We start from the raw sequence: 20,848 nt of genomic DNA, 5'->3' as shown, positions 1-20,848 counted from the left end.
CTTAACATTTCTGAGAAATGACATCTACATATTTTCCATTTTTTAAATGACATAAAAATGGTGAATATGCAAATATTTTCTGAGTCAAGTTTACCTACTGAAAAGAGATGTAGTCTTTTTCATTTGAAAGTTCCTTTTTCGTGTAAAATGTTGGTTTCAAGTTTCAATATCACATCAGTAAGTTCTCATCTGATGTCACACATCCTGCTGCTGGCCTGGTAAAACCCAGATTGAATGTGAGTAACAAATAGTTCAGCAGATGCACCTGCAAACAGCCTTATCGAGTCCAACTCTGAACATGAGGTTTCACTTTTCATACTTGACCAGGATTGACTTCCAGACGTGTTGGGATCAAAAAACACATTTCTTGATCCAGCTGATATGTGCAAAAATAACCTTTTACTGTTCAACAGCACATGCATTTTTCTGCACAGTGAAGGTGAAACATCAATGTGAAGCAATACTGCAAAAAACATTCTGAGTGATGGGACACCACTGTGAAACCACTGTTAAAGGCTTTAATGCAGAGTAACAGTTGCTGACCAATTGCGCCCACTGCTGGTCAAAATGACGAAAGATATAATACAGTACATACATACAATACAATACACTATTATTATTTGTTAATGGACAAAGGCAAAGCTGTGCAATTTGGAGTTTGTTTTTACATCTCTCACATGAACAACAATAACTTGTTTTCATTCATTGTTTTATAAAGCTTATATCTAACTTCTACATAACTGAATATACTAAATAATAAATATAAGTATAAAATACTAAAACTGCCACAAACGCAATATATTTGAGGCAATTTTTATATTTTATTGTTTTTTTTTACTCTTTATATGTGACTATTTATTGTCTCATTGCACTTTATAATTCTTGTAATATGTACAGTAGTATGTAGCATTTATTGTATTTCTGTTTATGCTTCATGAGATGATTCTTCTAGTTTACATTTTGTTCAAAGTCACATAGCTATGCATCTGTTCTTTCAACTGGGTTTCATGGGAATATCATTAGTAGAATTATAACTATAAAGTCTATAGTGTAGTAGTTCTATACTAAAGCCAAAAATAATTACTACTATAGCATTGTAATCTACTCTACTATTAGCTGTAGGCCTATTTTATATAGATAAGCCTATGTTATACGATGAGAAACTTTAATGTTGGGATTAAGGAAGGGGGCTCTTAGAGGGACAGATTATATTTTTCAAGTTTAAAGAGAGATCACAAATAGTACCCTTTGGTAAAATAAATTCCACGTATATAAAGAAAAATCTTCATCACATGGTATGTATGTAGAGATTACCAGGTAACTACTTACTGTAACCTAATGCTTAATGTTCCTAGTGCGATCTTCCAGGGTGTGTAGTTGTTTTGAAGGGTGAAAAGTCAACATGTTCTTCTGTGTCAACACCAGTGTGGCCTTACTGGTTTTACAGATTACATGTAATCATGTGACGGGCTGCGTACTGGCTGGTTGTACAGACAATAAAACCTAATAATCTTTGTTTACTATCTTTATTGCTATAATGTTAAAATGGCCTCCTTTAATGAATGTAAACACTGGAGTAGTTTCAGTGTGACTGCTGGCTCTGGGGGATAAAGGCATTGATTATACATTTTCTCCACTGGGTGGTGCTATAACCCTGGTTGGCTCAGCGCTGTTTCATATTGTTTTCTGCCATTTTAAAATAGATATACAAACGTTTCTAATAAGGTTTTTTGTCGTATAATACCTGTACTGATGTGAACGTTTTGAAAAAAATTGAAGAAGTTGACAACATACAGTTGTAAATCACACACCACGCACAGGAAGTGCCCTCGTGCCACCTCTAGGGGGACTCATGTGCTCACGAATACAGCTCGTGTGAGTGTAGGCAGTGTGTGCGTGTGTGTGAGAAGGGGGAGAGAGGGAGAGAGAGCCGGAGAGGTCGAAGCGGTGGGAATGTACTGTAGCACTGGCTGGGAAGAGCGAAGGTTGTCCGGCCAAATTCGAGGTGTTTGCTCGCTTCTCCCTGAACCAAAACCCCTCCTCCTTCCACACGGACAGACCCGCATCTGAAGCGTATGACGGCGGCTGCGTGAACACTGAACACGGAGCTAAACTGGAGCTCCACTGCGGTGTGATAGTTACTCATGTAACGAGGATGTCCAATGGTAAGTAGGCTGCCTCTCTTAAGCTTTTCCCGCGGCGGTGCTGGGAAACTGCTCTGCACAGTGTTATTGTATTTGGTGCTGCTCGGATAAACTGAAACGCAGTAAGAGGATAGAGCAGTCGGGGGGAAATGCCAACAGCTGACTTGTACTACAATGTTTTGCTGTGACGATTGCGGGACTGCAGGACTGTAGACACGAACCCTTGGTCGTAATGCAGGCAATTCATTTACACTTTAACGTGTAGCAGCGATTAGGAGGCAAATCAGCTGTTTTACACTATTTTCGGATTGGCCCAAAGCATCCTCGCCAATTTCTTCTCTCCCTGTGACCTGTTTGGAGTCAAAACATAATGACGTACACGTTAAATATTGAGGGAGACAGGCCCAGTATGTGGACCCCGTTATCTCTGTAAACTGGGCTGCACATCCCTGCGATATCAGGATAGGATCCACTGCCAATATTGAAGTTGCGGGTTGTTTTACTCCTGATAAGTTGGCGAAGAAGGTGATGTGTGTCTAGCTTTACTTTTTTTTCTGCAGCCAACATACTCCATGCTGACTTCAGGCTATCCAGTGGTAAAGTGTCTCCATGTGTAGTGCGGTTCAAGAGGCTACATTTGAACATGGAGAGCTGTCGCCTGTAGGCTACTTGGAGCGTCCTGTTATGTAATGCGCTTCGGCCGACTGCCCGCATCCAAACAGCCTGGGCCTACACGTGTAAATGCTAAACATGTTTTTTATTTATTTTTAAAGTCAGGCCCGTGTTTGCAATGGTGACAGGAGTGATGCCGAAAATGTAAGATTTTGCTAATCTATAATGAAATCTAAACGAAAGCATCACCATCATGTTCCGTTGTTATGCATGCATGCAGGACGGCTGACTGAAATCGGCCCATATGTGGCTCAGAGATTATATTCATATTCAATGGCAGATGCATGCATGTACAGATGGTATTACATAAGAGCCGCATGCTGCTGCCTGACCTATCGTTTAAGTATCAAAGGTGAATCGAGGATTACGGTTATTGCTGCCGGTATAAGGTGAACTGGTCATATATTTGCATTATCCCAGACTGGGTCATATGCTAATCATGCTCTCAATATATATTTTAAAAAATGCTTATAGGAGTAGGCCTACTAGTGTAGATTATAATTTGACTGAGTTAAATAATAAGGTATTCAGGAAAAGCTTTTCCAAGCAGCATCAGATCTTTAATGAAAATATGTATTCCCCTTTCCACCTCTAATTGAAAAGTACCCTTTTTCAATTAGATTTGTTTTGTGTTTTGTGGTTGATCATCTCAAATTACAAGCTGCTGTTGATTGTAAACACGGCCATGTGTACAGTTCATGTGCACTCTTCCCACTGTTTGTCTCAGCTCAGTATGCCTGGCAGAGATTTGCTTATTACGTTTAGAGGTTAGCAGTGTCCTTGACATGTGCTGCCAGAAGCCAGCAATAGTGAGTCATCAAAGCTAATGGGGAGGCATGGAAAATGTAATCTGGACTGGAGAGCTCTTGATCCCTGATGGTGCCCCCTCAGTAGGCCTTTGTTGTCAAATGGAGCACACCCATTTCTGCCCACTCAAGATGTTAGGGGCAGATTGCCGTGATAGAGCATAGCGGAGTGCTGTCCACCAAGAAGAGCATCCCCTAAATGTTCAAAAATCCAGCAATCAGTGAAAGGTTTGTTGAAATAGGACTGTGTTTAACTCTAAAGTTTGATGGTGAAATTGACCGGTTGGCAGCAGCTGCATGAGGCAGTGATTGTCTGAGATTTTGTTGTCACAATCCAGTGTTTTGCAAACAAAACAGCAAATAGTTCCCATGCAAATGCTGTTCCAGGCTGATGGGGGAAGGTGATGAAGGAGACAAGCAATTTTCTAGATATTATTTCCTGCCTCCGCTATTATTTGTTAAACATTTCGCCAGAGAATTATACACAAATACATGCACACGCAAACATAAATAAACAAATGTAACCCGTCAACAGATACAATGTTTTTCTTTATGTTTATATATCCATAATGATCTTGACCCTCAGGTGTTATTTCCTCCGGCAGTGTTAGCTCAATAACATCATTTGTGTTGTTTTTGTATTTTCCCAGGAAAACAGGAAGTCTTTAGAGGCATTTGGGGGTGTATTGGGCTGACACACTGACTGTTTCTATAAAGAAGAACTGCTGAAACACGGATACACTTCTGATGCCTCGGGCCAGTCTGAGCTCATGGTGTGTGCTCGCGGGGATAAACTAGTGGCCTGGCCAAAGCGTGCTGTGTTGCTACACACCATAAAGCCCACACAGGTGAGAGGATCCTCATTGTTGTCGTTATCTCTTCAACTGACATTAAGTTTGAACGTTTTGGAACAAATGTGCGATTACTATAAATGACAATGCAATCGGTTTATGATTCATTATATTGGAAAGAATTATAATTTTTGCATCATTATTCATATTTTAATAGAAAAATATAATAGAATGATCGTTATGTGATTTATTTTTGTAGGCTGGAAAATCTCTGCAGCACCACAATAAGTAATTTAGTATTTTATTTAGTATTTTGTCATTATTTGCCTTAAAAAATTATTGTGCCTCCTGCGACATGGACGTCCACTGTTCTGCCCTATTTTGGATGCATAATGATCAGAACAAATGCCACAACTTAAGCAATGTTTGTCTGTCTTAACGTCCCTGTGTTTTGTTCAGGATGTCGTGGGCCAGAGGCCTCTTTGTAGGCAGAGTGGATGAGCGGAAGACAGCATGGGGAGAGCGCAATGGCAAGAAGAGGAAGGACAGCTCGTCGCTGTGCAACCCACACTACATGAGCTGCCTGAGGGACCCAGAGGACCTGGAGCTCCCTAATGCGACCCCCCAGCATTACCATTGTGGGGCAGGCACCAGCGGGGGCAACTTTGGCGTGCGCTGCGGCTGGCAGGAGGACCACTACGGGAAGAGGATGGGCGGCGGGGATCTGGGTCTGAAGGCTGTGGACCTGGGCTTTGATGATGGCGACCTCAAGGGCAGAAAAGAGGAGGAATCCGGGGAATTAGCAGAGACCGGCTGCAGGGCGATGAGTGCAGCAGACTGCTGGATGCGGGTAATGTGGGTTTTCCAATCTAAGACATTTCAATCTGCCAAGCTGGAGCGTCTGTACCAGCGCTACTTCTTCAGACTCAACCAGAGCTCTCTGACCATGCTGATGGGGGTGCTGGTTCTGGTGTGTGCGGTCATGCTGACCTTCCACTGCATCCACAGCACTCCTGACGTGGCCTTCGTCTCCGTGCTCTCTGTGGCCATGGTTCTCTTCCTGGCCATGATGGTGGTGTGCAACCGCAACGGCTTCCACCAGGACTACATGTGGATTGTGAGCTACCTGGTGATCGGGGTGCTGATTGTAGTGCAGGTTTTTGGGGTGCTCATGGTGTACCCCCCCAGTGCTTCAGAGGGCATCTGGTGGACGGTCTTCTTCATCTACATTATCTACACGCTGCTGCCGGTCAGAATGAGAGCTGCTGTGGTTAGTGGAGCCGTGCTGTCCACCATTCACCTGGTGACCGCCTGGCAGCTCAACCAGGAGTACAAGTTCATTTTCAAACAGGTGAGTGACAGCATGTACACACAGAACAACAGCTCTGACAATATAATGGATGGAAATATCTGCTAGTGTTAGTTTAGTTTTCAGTCACGGTACATTTCACTGTGATATCAACAACGTTATAGTGATTAGAGCTGACACAATTAATATAAACCAATCAGGTATTTGCTTTTTCATTTAGGTCACATTTCAAGCTAATTTGACTGTTTCTGGATTTTCCCATGTCATGTCATTTTAAACAGATTGTCTTTATGTCATTGGACTGCTTTTCGTTATTGGAGTGAATTATCACGCATTTCTGATTTTTTTTCTAAACAACTAATCTATTTGAACGGCCTCAAGGCAATTTTTGGTGAAAAAAGGTTCAGTTAATACAAGGCTACAATCTGATTTATACAAGTCATCCAGTGGGAATCTCCCACAGTAAGGGTCTTTTTGTACACATTTCCCATCATACTTTCACACTAAAAATACACTGAAAGATACTAACTCGAGCTGCCTGACTGCTGAACTTTGTTATCCGTTATGGCTGAAACCAATGCATTTTTAGAAAAACAAGGACAGTGCATTTTGTTCCATCACATTAAAGTCACATGAAGTCTATTCATTTATTTCATTTAATCGCTTATTTGGCAGGGACAATGCACAGTAATGAACACTTAAAATATTAAAATGTATCAAACGTAACAGTGCCAGATTTAGCTTTGAGCTAATTTCCATCCGCAGTCCCTCACCTAAAACATTTAAGAAAATTACATTTTACAAACATAGCAAAAACAAAATACATGATATGCAAAAAGTGCAAAAGAGCAAGAGCAGCATACACAAGTATTTATGACATGGTAATACATGGTATTATGTTTAGCAAGAGTACAGAGAACAATAACAGCAGCTAATGACACATTTCATTTCACATTTACATATGTTAGTATTGTTTTAATAATCAATCTTTCAATAGTTGTACACATACAATGTGTTTGTAAAATGATTTCTAGATATATCTTTTTGACCATAGCTATTGCTACAGTACAGCCATTCTCAGAAAATGAAATTGGACATTTATATTCATGAGAGAACAAGGCGCATGTCTCAGGCTCGTGCTAGTACGGGCCCACTATTGTCACCATACAACTGAGCACAATGTTGTTACTGTATTCACAAGTAGAAACGCCCTACTTTCTCTTCCCATCAATATAGGGCAAACAGTGTACAGACTCCTAATCCCTTTTCCATGTCAAAGGTGCCTTACTAAAAGTAGATGGTGCTGTGGATCTCAAATGAGATTTTTAATGAGCCCATGTTTTGTGCTGTAGGGCTCTGTTGGGGTTTGTGGAAGGTCATCCGGGTTGAATGTGCCCGTTTAGCTGCATTGTGGAGTAATGTCATGATAATGTTGCATAGTGCCATTCAGGCCACAATTCTCTAAAACAAAGAGGCTATTGTAGTCAAATGAAACAGGCTGGGGTGGGATACCCGGATTGTGCAATGAATTTGATGGAAAACAGGATGATTACTTCTTCATAGTGGAGGCTGTGGAAAAGAATCAAAACTGAATTATACAATTAGAGATGGCCTCAGCTCCAAAACATTGAAACGTTTCTTTATTCGTTTTTTTCTCTTGCATGTGCTGTCAGAGTTTTGTATTAAATTGTACATTCATGAATTTGCTAAATGTCTACAGCAGAAGTAATGAATGACCTTTTGTAAGTCTAGCCATATTTGCCTGAACATTGGGTGTGTTTTTGCTATATTTGAAGCTCATATTTATAATTTCATAATATATCAGACAAGAGAAAAAAAACATTTAAGGTTTCTAGTTCATTTCTTTTGACCAAAAACCTAAACCCTTCAAGTTTTAATGATATGAAACATGGAAAATATGCAAACTCTGATATTTGGCTTCTTTTCTTGACAGACACAGATTTTGAAACTGTTGATAATTTGTCCATTGATCAGGCATTGAAAAATCTACTTTCTTTACAGCTTTAAACCTTTACGTAAAACCCAGATGTTCAACCAGTGATGCTTATCAATACATTATGCCATTTACTAAAATACATTTTAATGCAGTAGGAAAAGCACAGATGTAAACAATAAAATGAATGATGGCTGTATTTCAGAGTCCTGGTAGTGTTCATGCTGGCCCGTTGGCCCCCCTTCTGGACCACTGGAATAGAAATGAGCCATTGTTTTTTATTTCATGTTACATCTGTGATTTCCCAATATAACAACTAAAACTACGATATGGGTTATATCCTTTAATCGTTTTACTGACTCTATGTATCCCTCTATTTACCCTCTATATAATTGGTGCCATAGGTCAACACTCCAATAGCAGCTGTGTAGTGTAATATGTCCACTACCTTACTCTAGTACTTCTGTCCTGTTTCGTTGAACAATATTAGTGTCTCCATCATGATGTTTCAGAGGCCTTTTGAACCTTAAAAAGAACACTATCACAAACTTAAACACATGATTTCCACCCCTGTTTAAAGCCGTCATGCTTGAAGACAATGCCACAAAATAACCTGAAAAACACACATGGGCTGAACAATGTGACTCTGGAGAGACATGTGACATGTGATTAGGGCTGAACGATTAATCGATTTTGAATCGAAATTGCGATTTCAAATGATGCGATTATCAAGTCGCAAAGCCTGCGATTTTTTTAACATTTGTTTATTTCTTTTTTTTAACTTTTTTTTGTTGTTGTGTGTCAGTCATCCACACCAATCAGAAGTGCTGTGCTCCACATGTACCATCCACTGTTAACCAATCCGAAGTGGCCCATGATAGAAGGTGATAGACAGATTAATCCAATCAGCTGCCAAGTATTTTTGAAAGTGCCTGCCCTTTTCCAAATGGCTTCCAATGGAGCTCTCCTAGATGGTTTGGTGAAACAAACCATCTGAGTCAGGTTAGTAATGCTCCATCACATGTGTTACATGTACATCTATTACAGGGTTAATCTTAAACTGAAGCTTGACTTTAAAGCAACCCAACGTAAGATTCATGTAAGTTTTGTTATTTCACTCGTAGCTCGGGCTGCGGGTGTGCTAGAGACGGAGATATGGCCGCATTTTACAATAAACTTTCGTTGGGTTGCTTAAAAACAAATATCGCAAATCGAATCGCAATCGCAATATTTGTCAGAAAAATCGCAATTAGATTTTACCCCAAAATCGTGCAGCCCTACATGTGATTCTCTATCAACCATCGCTATTAAGCAACCAGATGAATGTGGAGCGAGTCTGAATAGGGCAATATTGACATAACTCTACTGGTCCAGTGAGCTTGTGTGTTAAGTACCCATGGCCTAGACTAGACAGCGTGACAACAGGAACATTGGCCTGTTGCCTGTGTGATCTCCAGAGCTGGACTTCTGATGGACCGCTGCCCCGCCTGCAGGCTTGGACCCCGAACACTTTACTTTTCAACTCTAAGCAATCAATAATGGGACATGGGCCTAGTTCTGTTTAACTAGAGGGCCTCTCTCTCTCTCTCTCTTTCTCTCTCTCTCTTTCTTTCTTTCTTTCTTTCTCTCTCTCTCTCTCTCTCTCTCTCTCTCTCTCTCTCTCTCTCTCTCTCTCTTAGGTTTGCGTAGGGTTGTGGACTGCTGTTATCAGTAGAGATAGGATGATATATGAGTTTATTGCCGATCAGGTAAAAACATTCACAGTATGTTAATCGAGAGGAATTTCGCATTAGTGAATTGAAAAGCTTACTCGCTCTCTTTCTCAGTGGAGGAGTACAAAATACAGGAATTCAGGTGTAAGAAAAAACTGGCATACAAGAAGTTGCTATTTTATTCGTTATTCATCCATAACATATTCAAGATTGTGTAAAGTGATTCTCATATGTTAAGAGCCATTTTAAGAGTGTTCTTTCTTTTTTAAATAACGTTTTTTGGGTAGGGTTAGTGAAAATTGAAAATGGGCCTCTGCAGTTAGGACTCAGCCTTTGCATACGAGTCACCAGCTCTATTAGTTGACCTCCAACATTTTTTAATAATGTTTAAATTACTATCTGAATAATATTGTGAACTATTTTGACCAGAATAATTGTGACCAAGAGTATTTGTTTATCTATATTTATCAGCCTTATCTCACTCATCTGGATATCTTTTTAGATGAAGAGGAAATTCATTGTCCGCTCTCGGTCTCAACAGGTGTCTCTTGTCTTGCTTCAAGCTACTGAGAGTTATGAATACAGAAGGACTCCATTCAGTATGTCACTCTCTGTATTACATCACATCAGCTCACACAAACTCTGTGGCTCCTGGCGTCACATGGCCGGACTCTGGGATCTGAGAACGCTGGTTTCTTCTTCTGGGACCTCATCATCCATCAGCCGTTTCTGTGTCCCAGACTTGTTTTTCCCTTATCTGAACGTTCCCTGTGGAGATGTATATGCAGTATCAGAGCTGAGAAGATTTGTAACCGATGATGGCGAAGACAAAAGAGGTCTTTGTGAGGGACCTCCACGATGAAGCCGGGGGGGTGTGCGGGGGTTACAGTGGTGACAAGGGGACGGCCACGGATGGAGAGTGTGAAATAATGCTGGGCTGACGCACACGGCTGTAAAAGAGCAGCCACTCTCTTCTCTCTTTCCACTTTTCTTCCTCTTTTTTTATGTGAGTCATAATTCCTCTTTCACAAAATCGCCCTCAGATGGAGTGGCCTTTTATTTCTCAACAGGCTGAGATTGATCTCACGCTACTCATGGGAATTGTTTCCATGGATCTCCATGTTTCCCACTTTGCTCTAAAGGGCCTTGTCTGACAACATTAAAGAGATGAAGGTATCACTTTTATCAGAAAGAAGCAAGTTAGGCTTCAGGGGGACCTCGTTCGTTCTTTCGGGTGGCAACTTGTTTGAATGAAGTCTGGAGTAAGTTTGGAGGGACTTAGCCTGAGGCCTGACCCTCACCTCCTCAGTGGTGTACCACCGTGGCCTGTAAACAAACCTCTGTTTAGAGATGAACTTGAAATGTCATGACTGGATGGCTTGTGAAATTCTTGAATAATATTTCATTTCTCTGATCCAAACTTGACTTTTACACAACTTCATCCGTTTATATTTCACTCACTTAGAATCCTTTTCATCAAATTAAATTAAATTCAAATACATATCCTGACTCCAAGGTGTGTTTAAAAGCTCTGCATATACATTTAGTCACTTTGATGATGCTAGGGATGTACCCCTTATCTTAAAATGAGCAGGATTCCTACTGCTTTCTTCAGCTTACTTGTGTTTGGCACACTTTATCCCTCGAACTGCATTTGGTTGAAAAAGTCTGCTGCAAGCTTCTCTGACAGCTGACGTTGTGGAAGCTGATTTACTTTAAGCTTTGACAGTTGGCTGATGACTAGCAATCATAGTTTTTCCAATCAAAGGGCATCTGGAATGTTGTGTCTTCAAAATTCCTATTATTGTTTGATCAAATTAATGTTTGTTCTTGTGCGGTTTTTCCTGACATTTCTGCTTCTAAGCAGCACTGAACATCTTGACATTGAATCTTCACTCCAACACATGAATAAAGCCCTCAGAGGGCTCCTTGTGTTTCAGTAGCTTCACGTATCTTTTACAGTAAGCTTGCAATATTTCGAATGGACGATGTTCAGATTATCGGAAAACATCTTCACTTTTATCACCCACTGCATGTTGGTAAGGGAGTGAAGAACATGATGCAGTGGGATTTGAGAGATTGACCAAATGTATAAGAGTACTCCTAAGTAGGGCTGCTCGATTATGGCAAAAATCATAATCTCGATTATTTGGGTCAATAATTGTAATTGCGATTATTCATTGACTTTGAAGACATCCATTTATTGGAGAAAAAAAATGTGAGCAGTATGTTTTTAACAGTTGATTACCGTGAACTTTAAGTATAATTCAACTGAAAAACCCCCCAAAAAAGAAAATTATATATATAAAAAAAAGAAGTAATAACAATAAAAAAAAAATCGTTTTATTTTGCTTACGTTGTTGCCGAATCGCGATTAAAATATGATTACTTGAGCAGCCCTACACCTAAGTACGCAGAACATGTTCCCTTTGCATTTATCTACCTGAGTTATGGTTTCATCTCGTGATGCCTAACACTCAGACTGTGGCTGGTATTCAGACACGTACGAACCAGTGCACACACATCACATGGTCCAAAACAGATTAATTTGGCCGTGTTGTTCTTATCTCATTCTCTCTTGTGGGTAAAGAACTTTGGCTTTGATACGTGTATTACCATGATTTAAGTATGAACAGCTGTGCATCCATACGCCTATATGTTTTAAGAGGGATTATGTGACTAACTGTGTCATTGTTTAGAGAATTGATATCCAGCGTGCGTGCAAGATGTCATACATGGAATATCAAGGAGCTAAACTGAAGTTGGTTCCTTTGTGCGCAGCAGGATATATTTGGATAACCAAATCCCAAATGCAGTCCTCTGAAGGGTGAGCTATTGACAGGCAGGTCAAGAAGAGAGTGAAGTTCCAAAGGTGCATGTAGTCTGTGCTTTTGTTATTGTGTGCGGATCCTGCACTAGAGGAGAAAACTGTTCATTTGGCAGATTGTTATGGGGTCAACGAGTGTGGGACTAGTGGAAACATACTGATCCCTCTGCTTTGTGCTGGGGGGAAAAGATACCAATCAATGAAATGTCACAGGCATGAGCAAGGCGTGCATAATGCATTTAGGCCAGTACATTGGTGTTACCTAAGAGAAAACTTAAAGCAACACGCAGGCTATTATCTATGATGTTTGCTTGGGAAGTGTGACAGGTGCCTTGTAGGCTTTTTATCGTTAGAATATTATCACTGTGGATTTACAAGATGCATTTGTAATATCTGGTTTATTATTAGCTTATTTTGAGAGCTGGGAAAATATTTTTACTTCTACAATAACACCTGATTTTCTACACTTTTAGTTTTAGCATTAAAAACTAAATCCATTGTTTGTTCTCCACATCAGTAATAATAAAGAACTAAATACAGCCTTTAAATGGCTCCATTAGATTAAATGCGATTTTATAATAAGACAATCAACAACATGTAATAGATTAAATAAGATTTCCTAAATATAGATCAGGAAATGTTTAATCAAACACTAAGCAATCGAGATTAGAGTATTAGATTCCAACTTTTAATAATTGACACACATCAACACATGGTTACACAGAGAGACTTTGGCCAGCACTCAGAAATATTGAGATTTGAAACCCAGCTCTACAATATATCAGCAAATCTGGTTTAGTGTACACACACGGTCAGGAGAAGTGGAGTGTGTGATGTGTGTCTGTCTGTGTGAGCTTCACGGATCAGAGCTGCTCACTTGGCTGCCATCAAATGGTGAGAACCGATCATCAGGTACTGTTGGTGCCAAACAATGCAGTGGCTCAAATAATAGTGCCCCCTTTTTACTCCCAACCCCACCCCCTGTCAGAGAGGGAGAGCGTTTCTGACTCATCCAGTTATTGTATTACAACCAGAGGCAATGATACTAAACCGGATAACTTCCACCACTATGGGTGGGAGCAATTAGGATTTAGCGATAAGCGGAGTATTGCTCTTAAAATAAGGACGATGATAAGTCGAATAACAGCCGGACTAATAATAGCTGTGCGAGTCAGGGTTGAGGAAGTGCAGGCTTCTAATAACAGCTCATGGTTTACTAGCAACTTGGCTCTTTGCAAAAGTAAATACAGGGATTTAAGGATGACTGCCATGGCGCAGATCCAAGAGATATATATTAGGAATCCATTAGCAGTGTTAAATGTTCATCTATGTGCCATGCAAGCCCCAAGGCTTTTAAAGGCAGTGCTACTTTGGATCCCTTGGAGATTAGTACAGCCCATCTGAGTTCTGGGGACATGAAGGTGAATGGCGCTCTCTGTCAAAGGTCACTGTCACACTATCCAACCGTCTTGTTATCCCTCTATCCCGGTTACAATGACACTGTCAAAGCAGCCACGTCATATGTTGGGCTGGTTATGCATTGGACTAAAGCTGTAATTAACAAACATGTTCACTGTCATTGTACAAACCTGCTGTTGAAATGCACACCGTCCTTATCTCTTTTGTCAATACATTACAGCCCCTCTTTACCCTGCGGAGCCTCATTAAGTTTCACCTGACAAACTTATTAAATGAAAAGAGCAGATCCTCCTAATGGTTTGCACACGGTTAACGGTTTTTCCTGTTTTAAGCACCAACCATTTGTGTCTGTCTTATTCACATTTTCTGTGAATGATGTCAGATACAATGCAAGACCCCGGCTGGTCCCATGATGTAATTTTACACACTCGGGGTTAATCCAAAGGAAGCTATGCGCCTCACGCCTTCACACGTCTGCAAAACGGTGTGTTGTCTTAATTTATCACGCTCCCTTGTCAAATGTAAAAAAGAAAAACTCTTCTCTTAGAAAGGGATCAGAAAAACTGTAAAGTTTTAATTTGGGATGAGGTGTGTCACAAGCATCTTCATGTTTTAAAGACCAGCAATAGCTGCTACACACATTTCCTGAAACATTCAATCTGCCTGAATCACAGATCATATTTGTTTTGTTATGTATATCCTTAAAGGACCAAGCAGAGGTGGTTCTCATCAATAAAAACCCTAAGACATTAGGGCTGAACGATTAATCGATTTTAAATCGAAATAGCGATTTGAAATGATGCAATTTTTTTTTTTAACTTTTTTGTTCTTCTTGTGTGTCAGTCATCCACACCAATCAGGGCTGAACAATGTGACTCTGGAGAGACATGTGACATGTGATTAGGGCTGAACGATTAATCGATTTTGAATCGAAATTGCGATTTCAAATGATGCGATTTCAAATGATGCGATTATCAAGTCGCAAAGCCTGCGATTTTTTTAACATTTATTTATTTAAACTTTTTTTTGTTCTTGTGTGTCAGTCATCCACACCAATCAGAAGTGCTGTGCTCCACATGTACCATCCATTGTTAACCAATCAGAAGTGGCCCATGATAGAAGGTGATAGACGGATTGATCCAATCACCTGCCAAGTATTTTTGAAAGTGCCTGCCCTTTTCCAAATGGCTTCCAATGGAGCTCTCCTAGATGGTTTGATGAAACAAACCATCTGAGTCAGGTTAGTAATGCTCCATCACATGTTTTACATCTATTACAGCAGGGGTGCCCACACTTTTTCAGCTTGGGAGCTACTTTTAAAATGACCACGCCCAAAATATCTACCTACAGGCCCTGCCCAATCTGTGGGGGGGGGGGGGGTGCTAGTAGAGTAAACGGCGGATAAACTGTGGCGCGCTTACACTAATTGAGCCGTATAATAGTGCGCCGCATTTGCACTTCAGATGAGGAGGTGAGGCCCCCTCATAACTGCATGAACCCGTATGACACAATAGGCTAACTTTAAAATAAAAAATAAAAGAAATTAAATGGTTTTTTTTTTCTTCTTCTTTTTTCAATGCCATGCAATCTACCCACACTACCCTTGCAATCAACATATTGGGCACCACTGTATTACAGGGTGAGTCTTAAACTGAAGCTTGACTTTAAAGCAACCCAACGGAAGTTTCATGTAAGTTTAGTTCTTTCACTCGTAGCTCGGGCTGCGGGGGTGCTAGAGACGGGAGTACGTTGATACGACCTTCCTAGCCGGAGATATAGGCGCATTTTACAATAAACTTCCGTTGGGTCGCATAAAAACAAATATCGCAAATCGAATCGCAATATCTGTCAGAAAAATCGCAATTCCATTATTTCCCCAAATCGTGCAGTCCTATAAGACATACAATTACAGTTTCATGTTGAAATATTCAAACCATGTGGGGAAATCAACACCCATGCTTTTATTCCTTTGAAAGCTGCTGATGTATCAGGCGTCACAAACATGTCACATGGGACTTTTCCTGAAGATGGCCTGGGAGGTGGATGTGTTACATGCATGAGTTCAGAATCAGCTCACCCTCGACCGAGCAGCTCATAGAAGAAAAAACTTAAGTTGATGCGGTTACCAAACTGCTCTGCCGTTTCTGCCGTTTAAACGGTAACCTGTTGTTCTTGTCCCCGTATTGATCTGTATGCTTTGTAGTAAAAGTCAATATAGTGTATGGTTGGGAAGGACAGTGGTTTAAACTGTGGAGTGAATGTTTGCAGATGCTTATATAACTGGACAGCGAAAATAAACTCTTGCATGTTTTTATTGGAGCCGCAGCATCTGGGCCACACACACCATCTCATTTAATTCTGTTACTCACTATTTAAAGACTTGCTAGAGGGGAAGAAAGATCTAATTCTAAACAAATGTGGTACCATTTTGTCACCAGCAGACTTTTTCCCATTTTGAAGTTAACTCTTAACATTTCTTTTACACTTGTGTAAAAGAAATGTGTAAATAGCAATGTGAAATGGTGGCTGTTGGTTAATGTTGTGCTTAAAATAAGATGGAAGCATTAGGAGCTGAAATGTGAATTCCTGGACGTTTAGCTCACACAGTTTAAGGTCCAGACTCCCTCACATAGTTCAAATCTGTGAGAGCAGCCAGCAGAGGAGTGAACGCAGCGGCTGCTTAGCTGCTCGGTGTATTAGGCAAATTAACCACATCTTGTGGTCCTGCAGCCGCCGTGCTGTAATTGCAGCTGGGCCTGTGAGGGTGTGAGGGGGCAGGAAGTGAGGGGTCAGTGAGGACACAGCTGGGAGGAGAGGGTTGTGTCCATTCCTGCCCCCCCCCCCCCCCCCCCCCCCCCCCCCCCCCCCCTCCATCCATCCAGCCAAGCTCTGAACCTGGACCACTGACAAACATCAGCACGACTTTATCTAATAATGAGGCATTTCATAATAATGTGTCTTAATTAAAACATTGTATCTGGTAGATCATCATTTAAATGAGGAAATAGAATGGCAGTGGGCATCTCTTGTTGCCATTACTGAGGCTACTACCCATACTACCATCGCTCCCAATGCTACACAAATATTCTACTTGAACTGTTTATATATGAAAAGATCTATCTTTTTTTTTATATATATATTTGACTTAATGGTTGCGTTTTGCTGCATCCCTGACAATACTATTATTCTGATAACAATTAAAACTGATGATATTAATAACAGAAAGCGATAGAAAGCAGATCCAACACACAAACTGAACATAAATATTATGGGAAGTTCGACATTTTAAAGACAAGATGTACAATTTGAAATTGAAACAATCAAAAATGATTTCTTAACAAAAGTGCCAGATATTCTCTGACTCTGGTTATTTGTTGCTTTTAAGGATGTTATAGTAGGATGATACATTTAATATTTTTGGCTTTTGAACTGTTGGTTAGAAAAACAAACTATTTAAAGACCTATCTAGATTTGGCAGGCATTGAAGCTGCATGTAAAGTGCATCTGTCTCTTAAAACCTGACTCTCATTTAATGTAAGATCATTTTTAGGCTGTCCCTCTAGTTCACAGGGAAAAGAGGGGAAAAGGGACAAATTATACATGTCCTAAAGCAGACCTTAAACTCAGGAAGCTGCATGGTGAACTACAGCCAAGTGGACTGAGCCACAAGAAAGTAAAAAGGCGGCTACAATGTGAGTTCATGTGACCCTGCTGTTTTGATTTAGGGAGCAGCCTTGTTCAAAGCTATCGAATGACAGTGTGACTCTTATACACTCCCCTCTTTTACTATTATGTTTTCCTCTGAAGTCTGTTACTGAAAGATCTTTTTTTAATTCAGTTTTCATACTCCACAGATACAGTGTCAGAAAAAATTGGTAAAATCAGTGCCTGCCAGATGCATGTTGTCCTTATTGGAACTGTTGAACTCAAGATAGTCAAGAGTACATTTAAAGCAGAGTTATTGAACCAGAAGGATAAATGAGCATTATAATATTTTTTTATGTGAAGAAAGTCATGCTCATCAAATTAGAAAAGCGTAGGTAGTAGTTGTAACTGGTGGTTGCAGTTTGTTTTCCATGATTGCTGGGAGATTTTGTCCTCATGTTTGGACAAAGTTTATTTGCAAGTATTAATTTGGGATCTGTTTTTCTGACAGATGTGCGGCTTGGGTCCAGCTCTATTTAGCTTTACGGAATTTGCTTCAGCGTTTCACAAAGATTAAATCGGGGCCTCTCTGGTCGCCTGAGACCAATTTTGGTTTGGACCGAGCCGTGACAAAAAAAAAACAAAGCTCTAAATCCAGATGGCAGAAACCCAAGATGGCAAAGACAGGCACCCCCACCCATCTGCAACATTTCACTTTATAAGGAATGACTTCTTTCCTATGTCATTAGTTACACATCATAGTAACCCCTGATTAAATCCGGACTAATGCAACACAGTCTCAAAGTGTTGTCTATTTATACCTCTCTGGTACCAAATGTTATCTTTTCAGGCTATGAAGAGCACTATGTGACTGGGCTTTGACTTCTATCTCTGTAAGACATTGTAAAAGCTCCAGATGCCTATCAAAGGTCATGTGCTGGAGAGAAGCCCCCATGTCAACAGCAGTCAGGGTCCCCAGAGCCAGTGTGTCGACTTATAGGATGTAGCACTTTGGCCTTTTAAAGTTTGGACCTTGGCTTCAGTGGAGCTCAGAGTTGATGGGATATCTCGCAGACATTTAAATACTCCAGGATAAATCAAAAAATGGATCACGTGGAAATTGCATTTATTTATGAACTGACACTGTCATACGCTTACCTCTTCTTACTGTCATAGGACTTTATATAAGTTACAAATTGATCAACATGTGACCACCTTAGCTGTGCATACAGAAAAGGCAGCTACAGTTGCCTTTGCTAAAGTTTCTTTAGACTAACATAAATACTTACTGAATGGGCCTTGGTGTGAAAAGCTCATTTGTGCACATGTACATTCCAGCGTGCCTGTGCTTGAGGGGAGTGTCCAGTGGGATATTAATAAAGACAGAATGGATTTGCTGTGTGTTTGCCAAGCCAAAGTCTTTTCCATCCCCTTCTATCATTTGTTCTTTAACGTGTTATCCGCCTGCCTTACTTTATAAAGCACCTTGCCGGGAGCCGCGCCTTATAAGCCAATGTTTGGACTTCTTTTAACTTCACCGCCAAGAGGGTCCTGCTTAAGTAAATGTCGAGCAAGGCCCGTCTTAAAGAGCCAAACGTTTGTAGGAACAATGTTCAGGAGACATCCGTGGAAGATACTCAAAGTCCAGCTTAGTGCTTAGAAAGAGAGTGGGGTTGTGCTAATGAAGAGAAGCTTCCTCTGCTCTCCTCACATTACTGTTAGCAGAGGGAAGTGTCAGAGCGGCCGTGGGTCGGTGCTGGATTTGCAGGCTTGGGTGAAATAAGTGCAGCAAGAGACACAACAAGCTTCAGGATCAAAGAGCTGCCAGTCTAAAAGGAGACACACACACCGACTGACACACACTTGCATAGCCAACACACAAGAATTATTCAAAAGCCTCTGTGAATGTTTCTACCTCTAATCTCCAGACCGTGTGGTGACTAAGCAAAACTTGGCATTAACACAATCCCCACACTGAAGTTTCACCTATCCAGAACTACCAGGCTGTCATATATTGAGCTATCATTCAAGATGTAGTCTGTCAATTGTTGATCAGCTCTAATACTGCTTGTCCTGAATGCACAGAACTTGATAATATCTTTTGGCTTTTAGGAGGTTTCAATACTTGAGATGCTGCTCCTGCATTGGCTTTGCATTTCTGAATACATGTGAATTCCAGCAATACTGTGCTTCTTCCTGTGCAACGAAAACATAAATCCTGCATGTGGGATCCAATTAGGCTTCTTTCAGACCAACTACATGTTTGTTGACAAAATATCCAAACAATTTGATCAGAATGTCTTGACCTTGATTGAAATGTGAGCGCTCTCACAAAGAAAGCGGAACTGGCTGAATAAAGATGAGTGTGTTTCTGAGAAGCAATGTCCTGGGAACTACAAGCTCTACTACTCTGTCTCAGTCAAGTTACAGTATATGGTTCACTTTGTTCAGAGCCATCTGTTTGGGATTCATATGGTCAAGTTATATCATGGACCTTCAAGACTAGAGTGCCAGGTCTCCATTGGTGGTCTAAAACATGTAAATGCAGGGCATATCAGGATGCCCTGGTCTCTCAATGATTTCTGAACACAACAGGATAATAGCTAATTGAGCTACAGTGCGGCACAAATTCAATGTTGCACTTGATGAACATTTGTTCACCCAGTCATGTCAAGAACAATAGTGCAGCCTGCTGTATAGGTCCTTACACCTGATCTCCAATAGCCAAATGATGAGGTGTCTCACACCCCTCGACAGCTTTGATATAAATCTTTAAAAGGTTAACTGACAGCCGGCATCAACCATTCTCTGTCATCCTGCATCAAGGAGTTCAGGAAAAAGTGCTTCTTGTTCTTTTCCCAAAACCTGTTTGAAGGGACCTAGATGCCTTCGTACCTCTCAGAAATAAGAAATGAGGATACACTTCGGATGTTCTGTTGTTAGTTCTTGGCTAATGTTGCTGCTCTCTGCCTGCTTCAGGTCCATCAGGGTTTGGTAGTTATCCAATACTTCAAAGAATGTTTGCTTCTGCACCTGCTAGCATAGTCTGTATTTTTGTCGCTTACTGCTGTGTTTCTAATGTAGTTTGGCCATTTGTTTTCAGAATAGGAGCTACCAACGACTCTCTTCAAATAAACAGTGGAATTTGCCTGCCTCTGTCCTGTGGTGATGGTGTTGTATTGCAAGCACACGTTGTTAGATTGTCTTTGTCTTGTTGTGACAACAAGGGGTGAGTTATTGTGTTTACAGAGTAAACTTCAACTCAGCCACTACACAGGGCCTGGCAGCACTCAACAAGTTTGTTTGAGTCTACTTTCATTTTCATCAATGTGTGGATGCTAAACTAGTTCTTTTATACTCCCTTTTAAGAGCCATTCATGAAAATATGCTGTGTATGCATGTGTACTGATAATCATCCTCTATCTGCTGTTCTCCATCTCTCTTCAGGCGTCTTTCTCATGAACAAGACTTACACACATGCACACAAACACACACTGGTTTGGCAACATACCAGCCAGGGCTCAGATGTGCTGGTACTGGTGATGATATTTTTCATTTTCTCCAGTTTA

General features: G+C 40.7%; 1 protein-coding gene across 2 annotated transcripts in view; it reads left to right on the top strand.

The window, feature by feature from the left end:
• Nucleotides 1–20,848, top strand: part of LOC307037307 (adenylate cyclase type 6-like) — a 37,789-nt gene that overhangs the window by 1,948 nt on the left and 14,993 nt on the right. Inside the window, exons 1-3 of one of the 2 annotated variants that reach the window (XM_079678082.1) lie at nucleotides 1,860–2,165; nucleotides 4,273–4,470; nucleotides 4,873–5,764. In XM_079678082.1, the coding sequence (XP_079534208.1) occupies nucleotides 4,874–5,764 (891 nt within the window). In that variant the 5' untranslated portion in view covers nucleotides 1,860–2,165; nucleotides 4,273–4,470; nucleotide 4,873. Of the gene's footprint in view, nucleotides 1–1,859; nucleotides 2,166–4,272; nucleotides 4,471–4,872; nucleotides 5,765–20,848 lie in introns of those variants that run through there. The other variant, XM_079678083.1, reaches the window with a different exon arrangement.

Source organism: Notothenia rossii, assembly GCF_949606895.1.
Source record: "Notothenia rossii genome assembly, chromosome: 4".
Lineage (NCBI taxonomy): Eukaryota > Metazoa > Chordata > Actinopteri > Perciformes > Nototheniidae > Notothenia > Notothenia rossii.
Note: the sequence above shows the minus strand (reverse complement) of the source record. Positions and strands in the feature narration are given on the sequence as shown.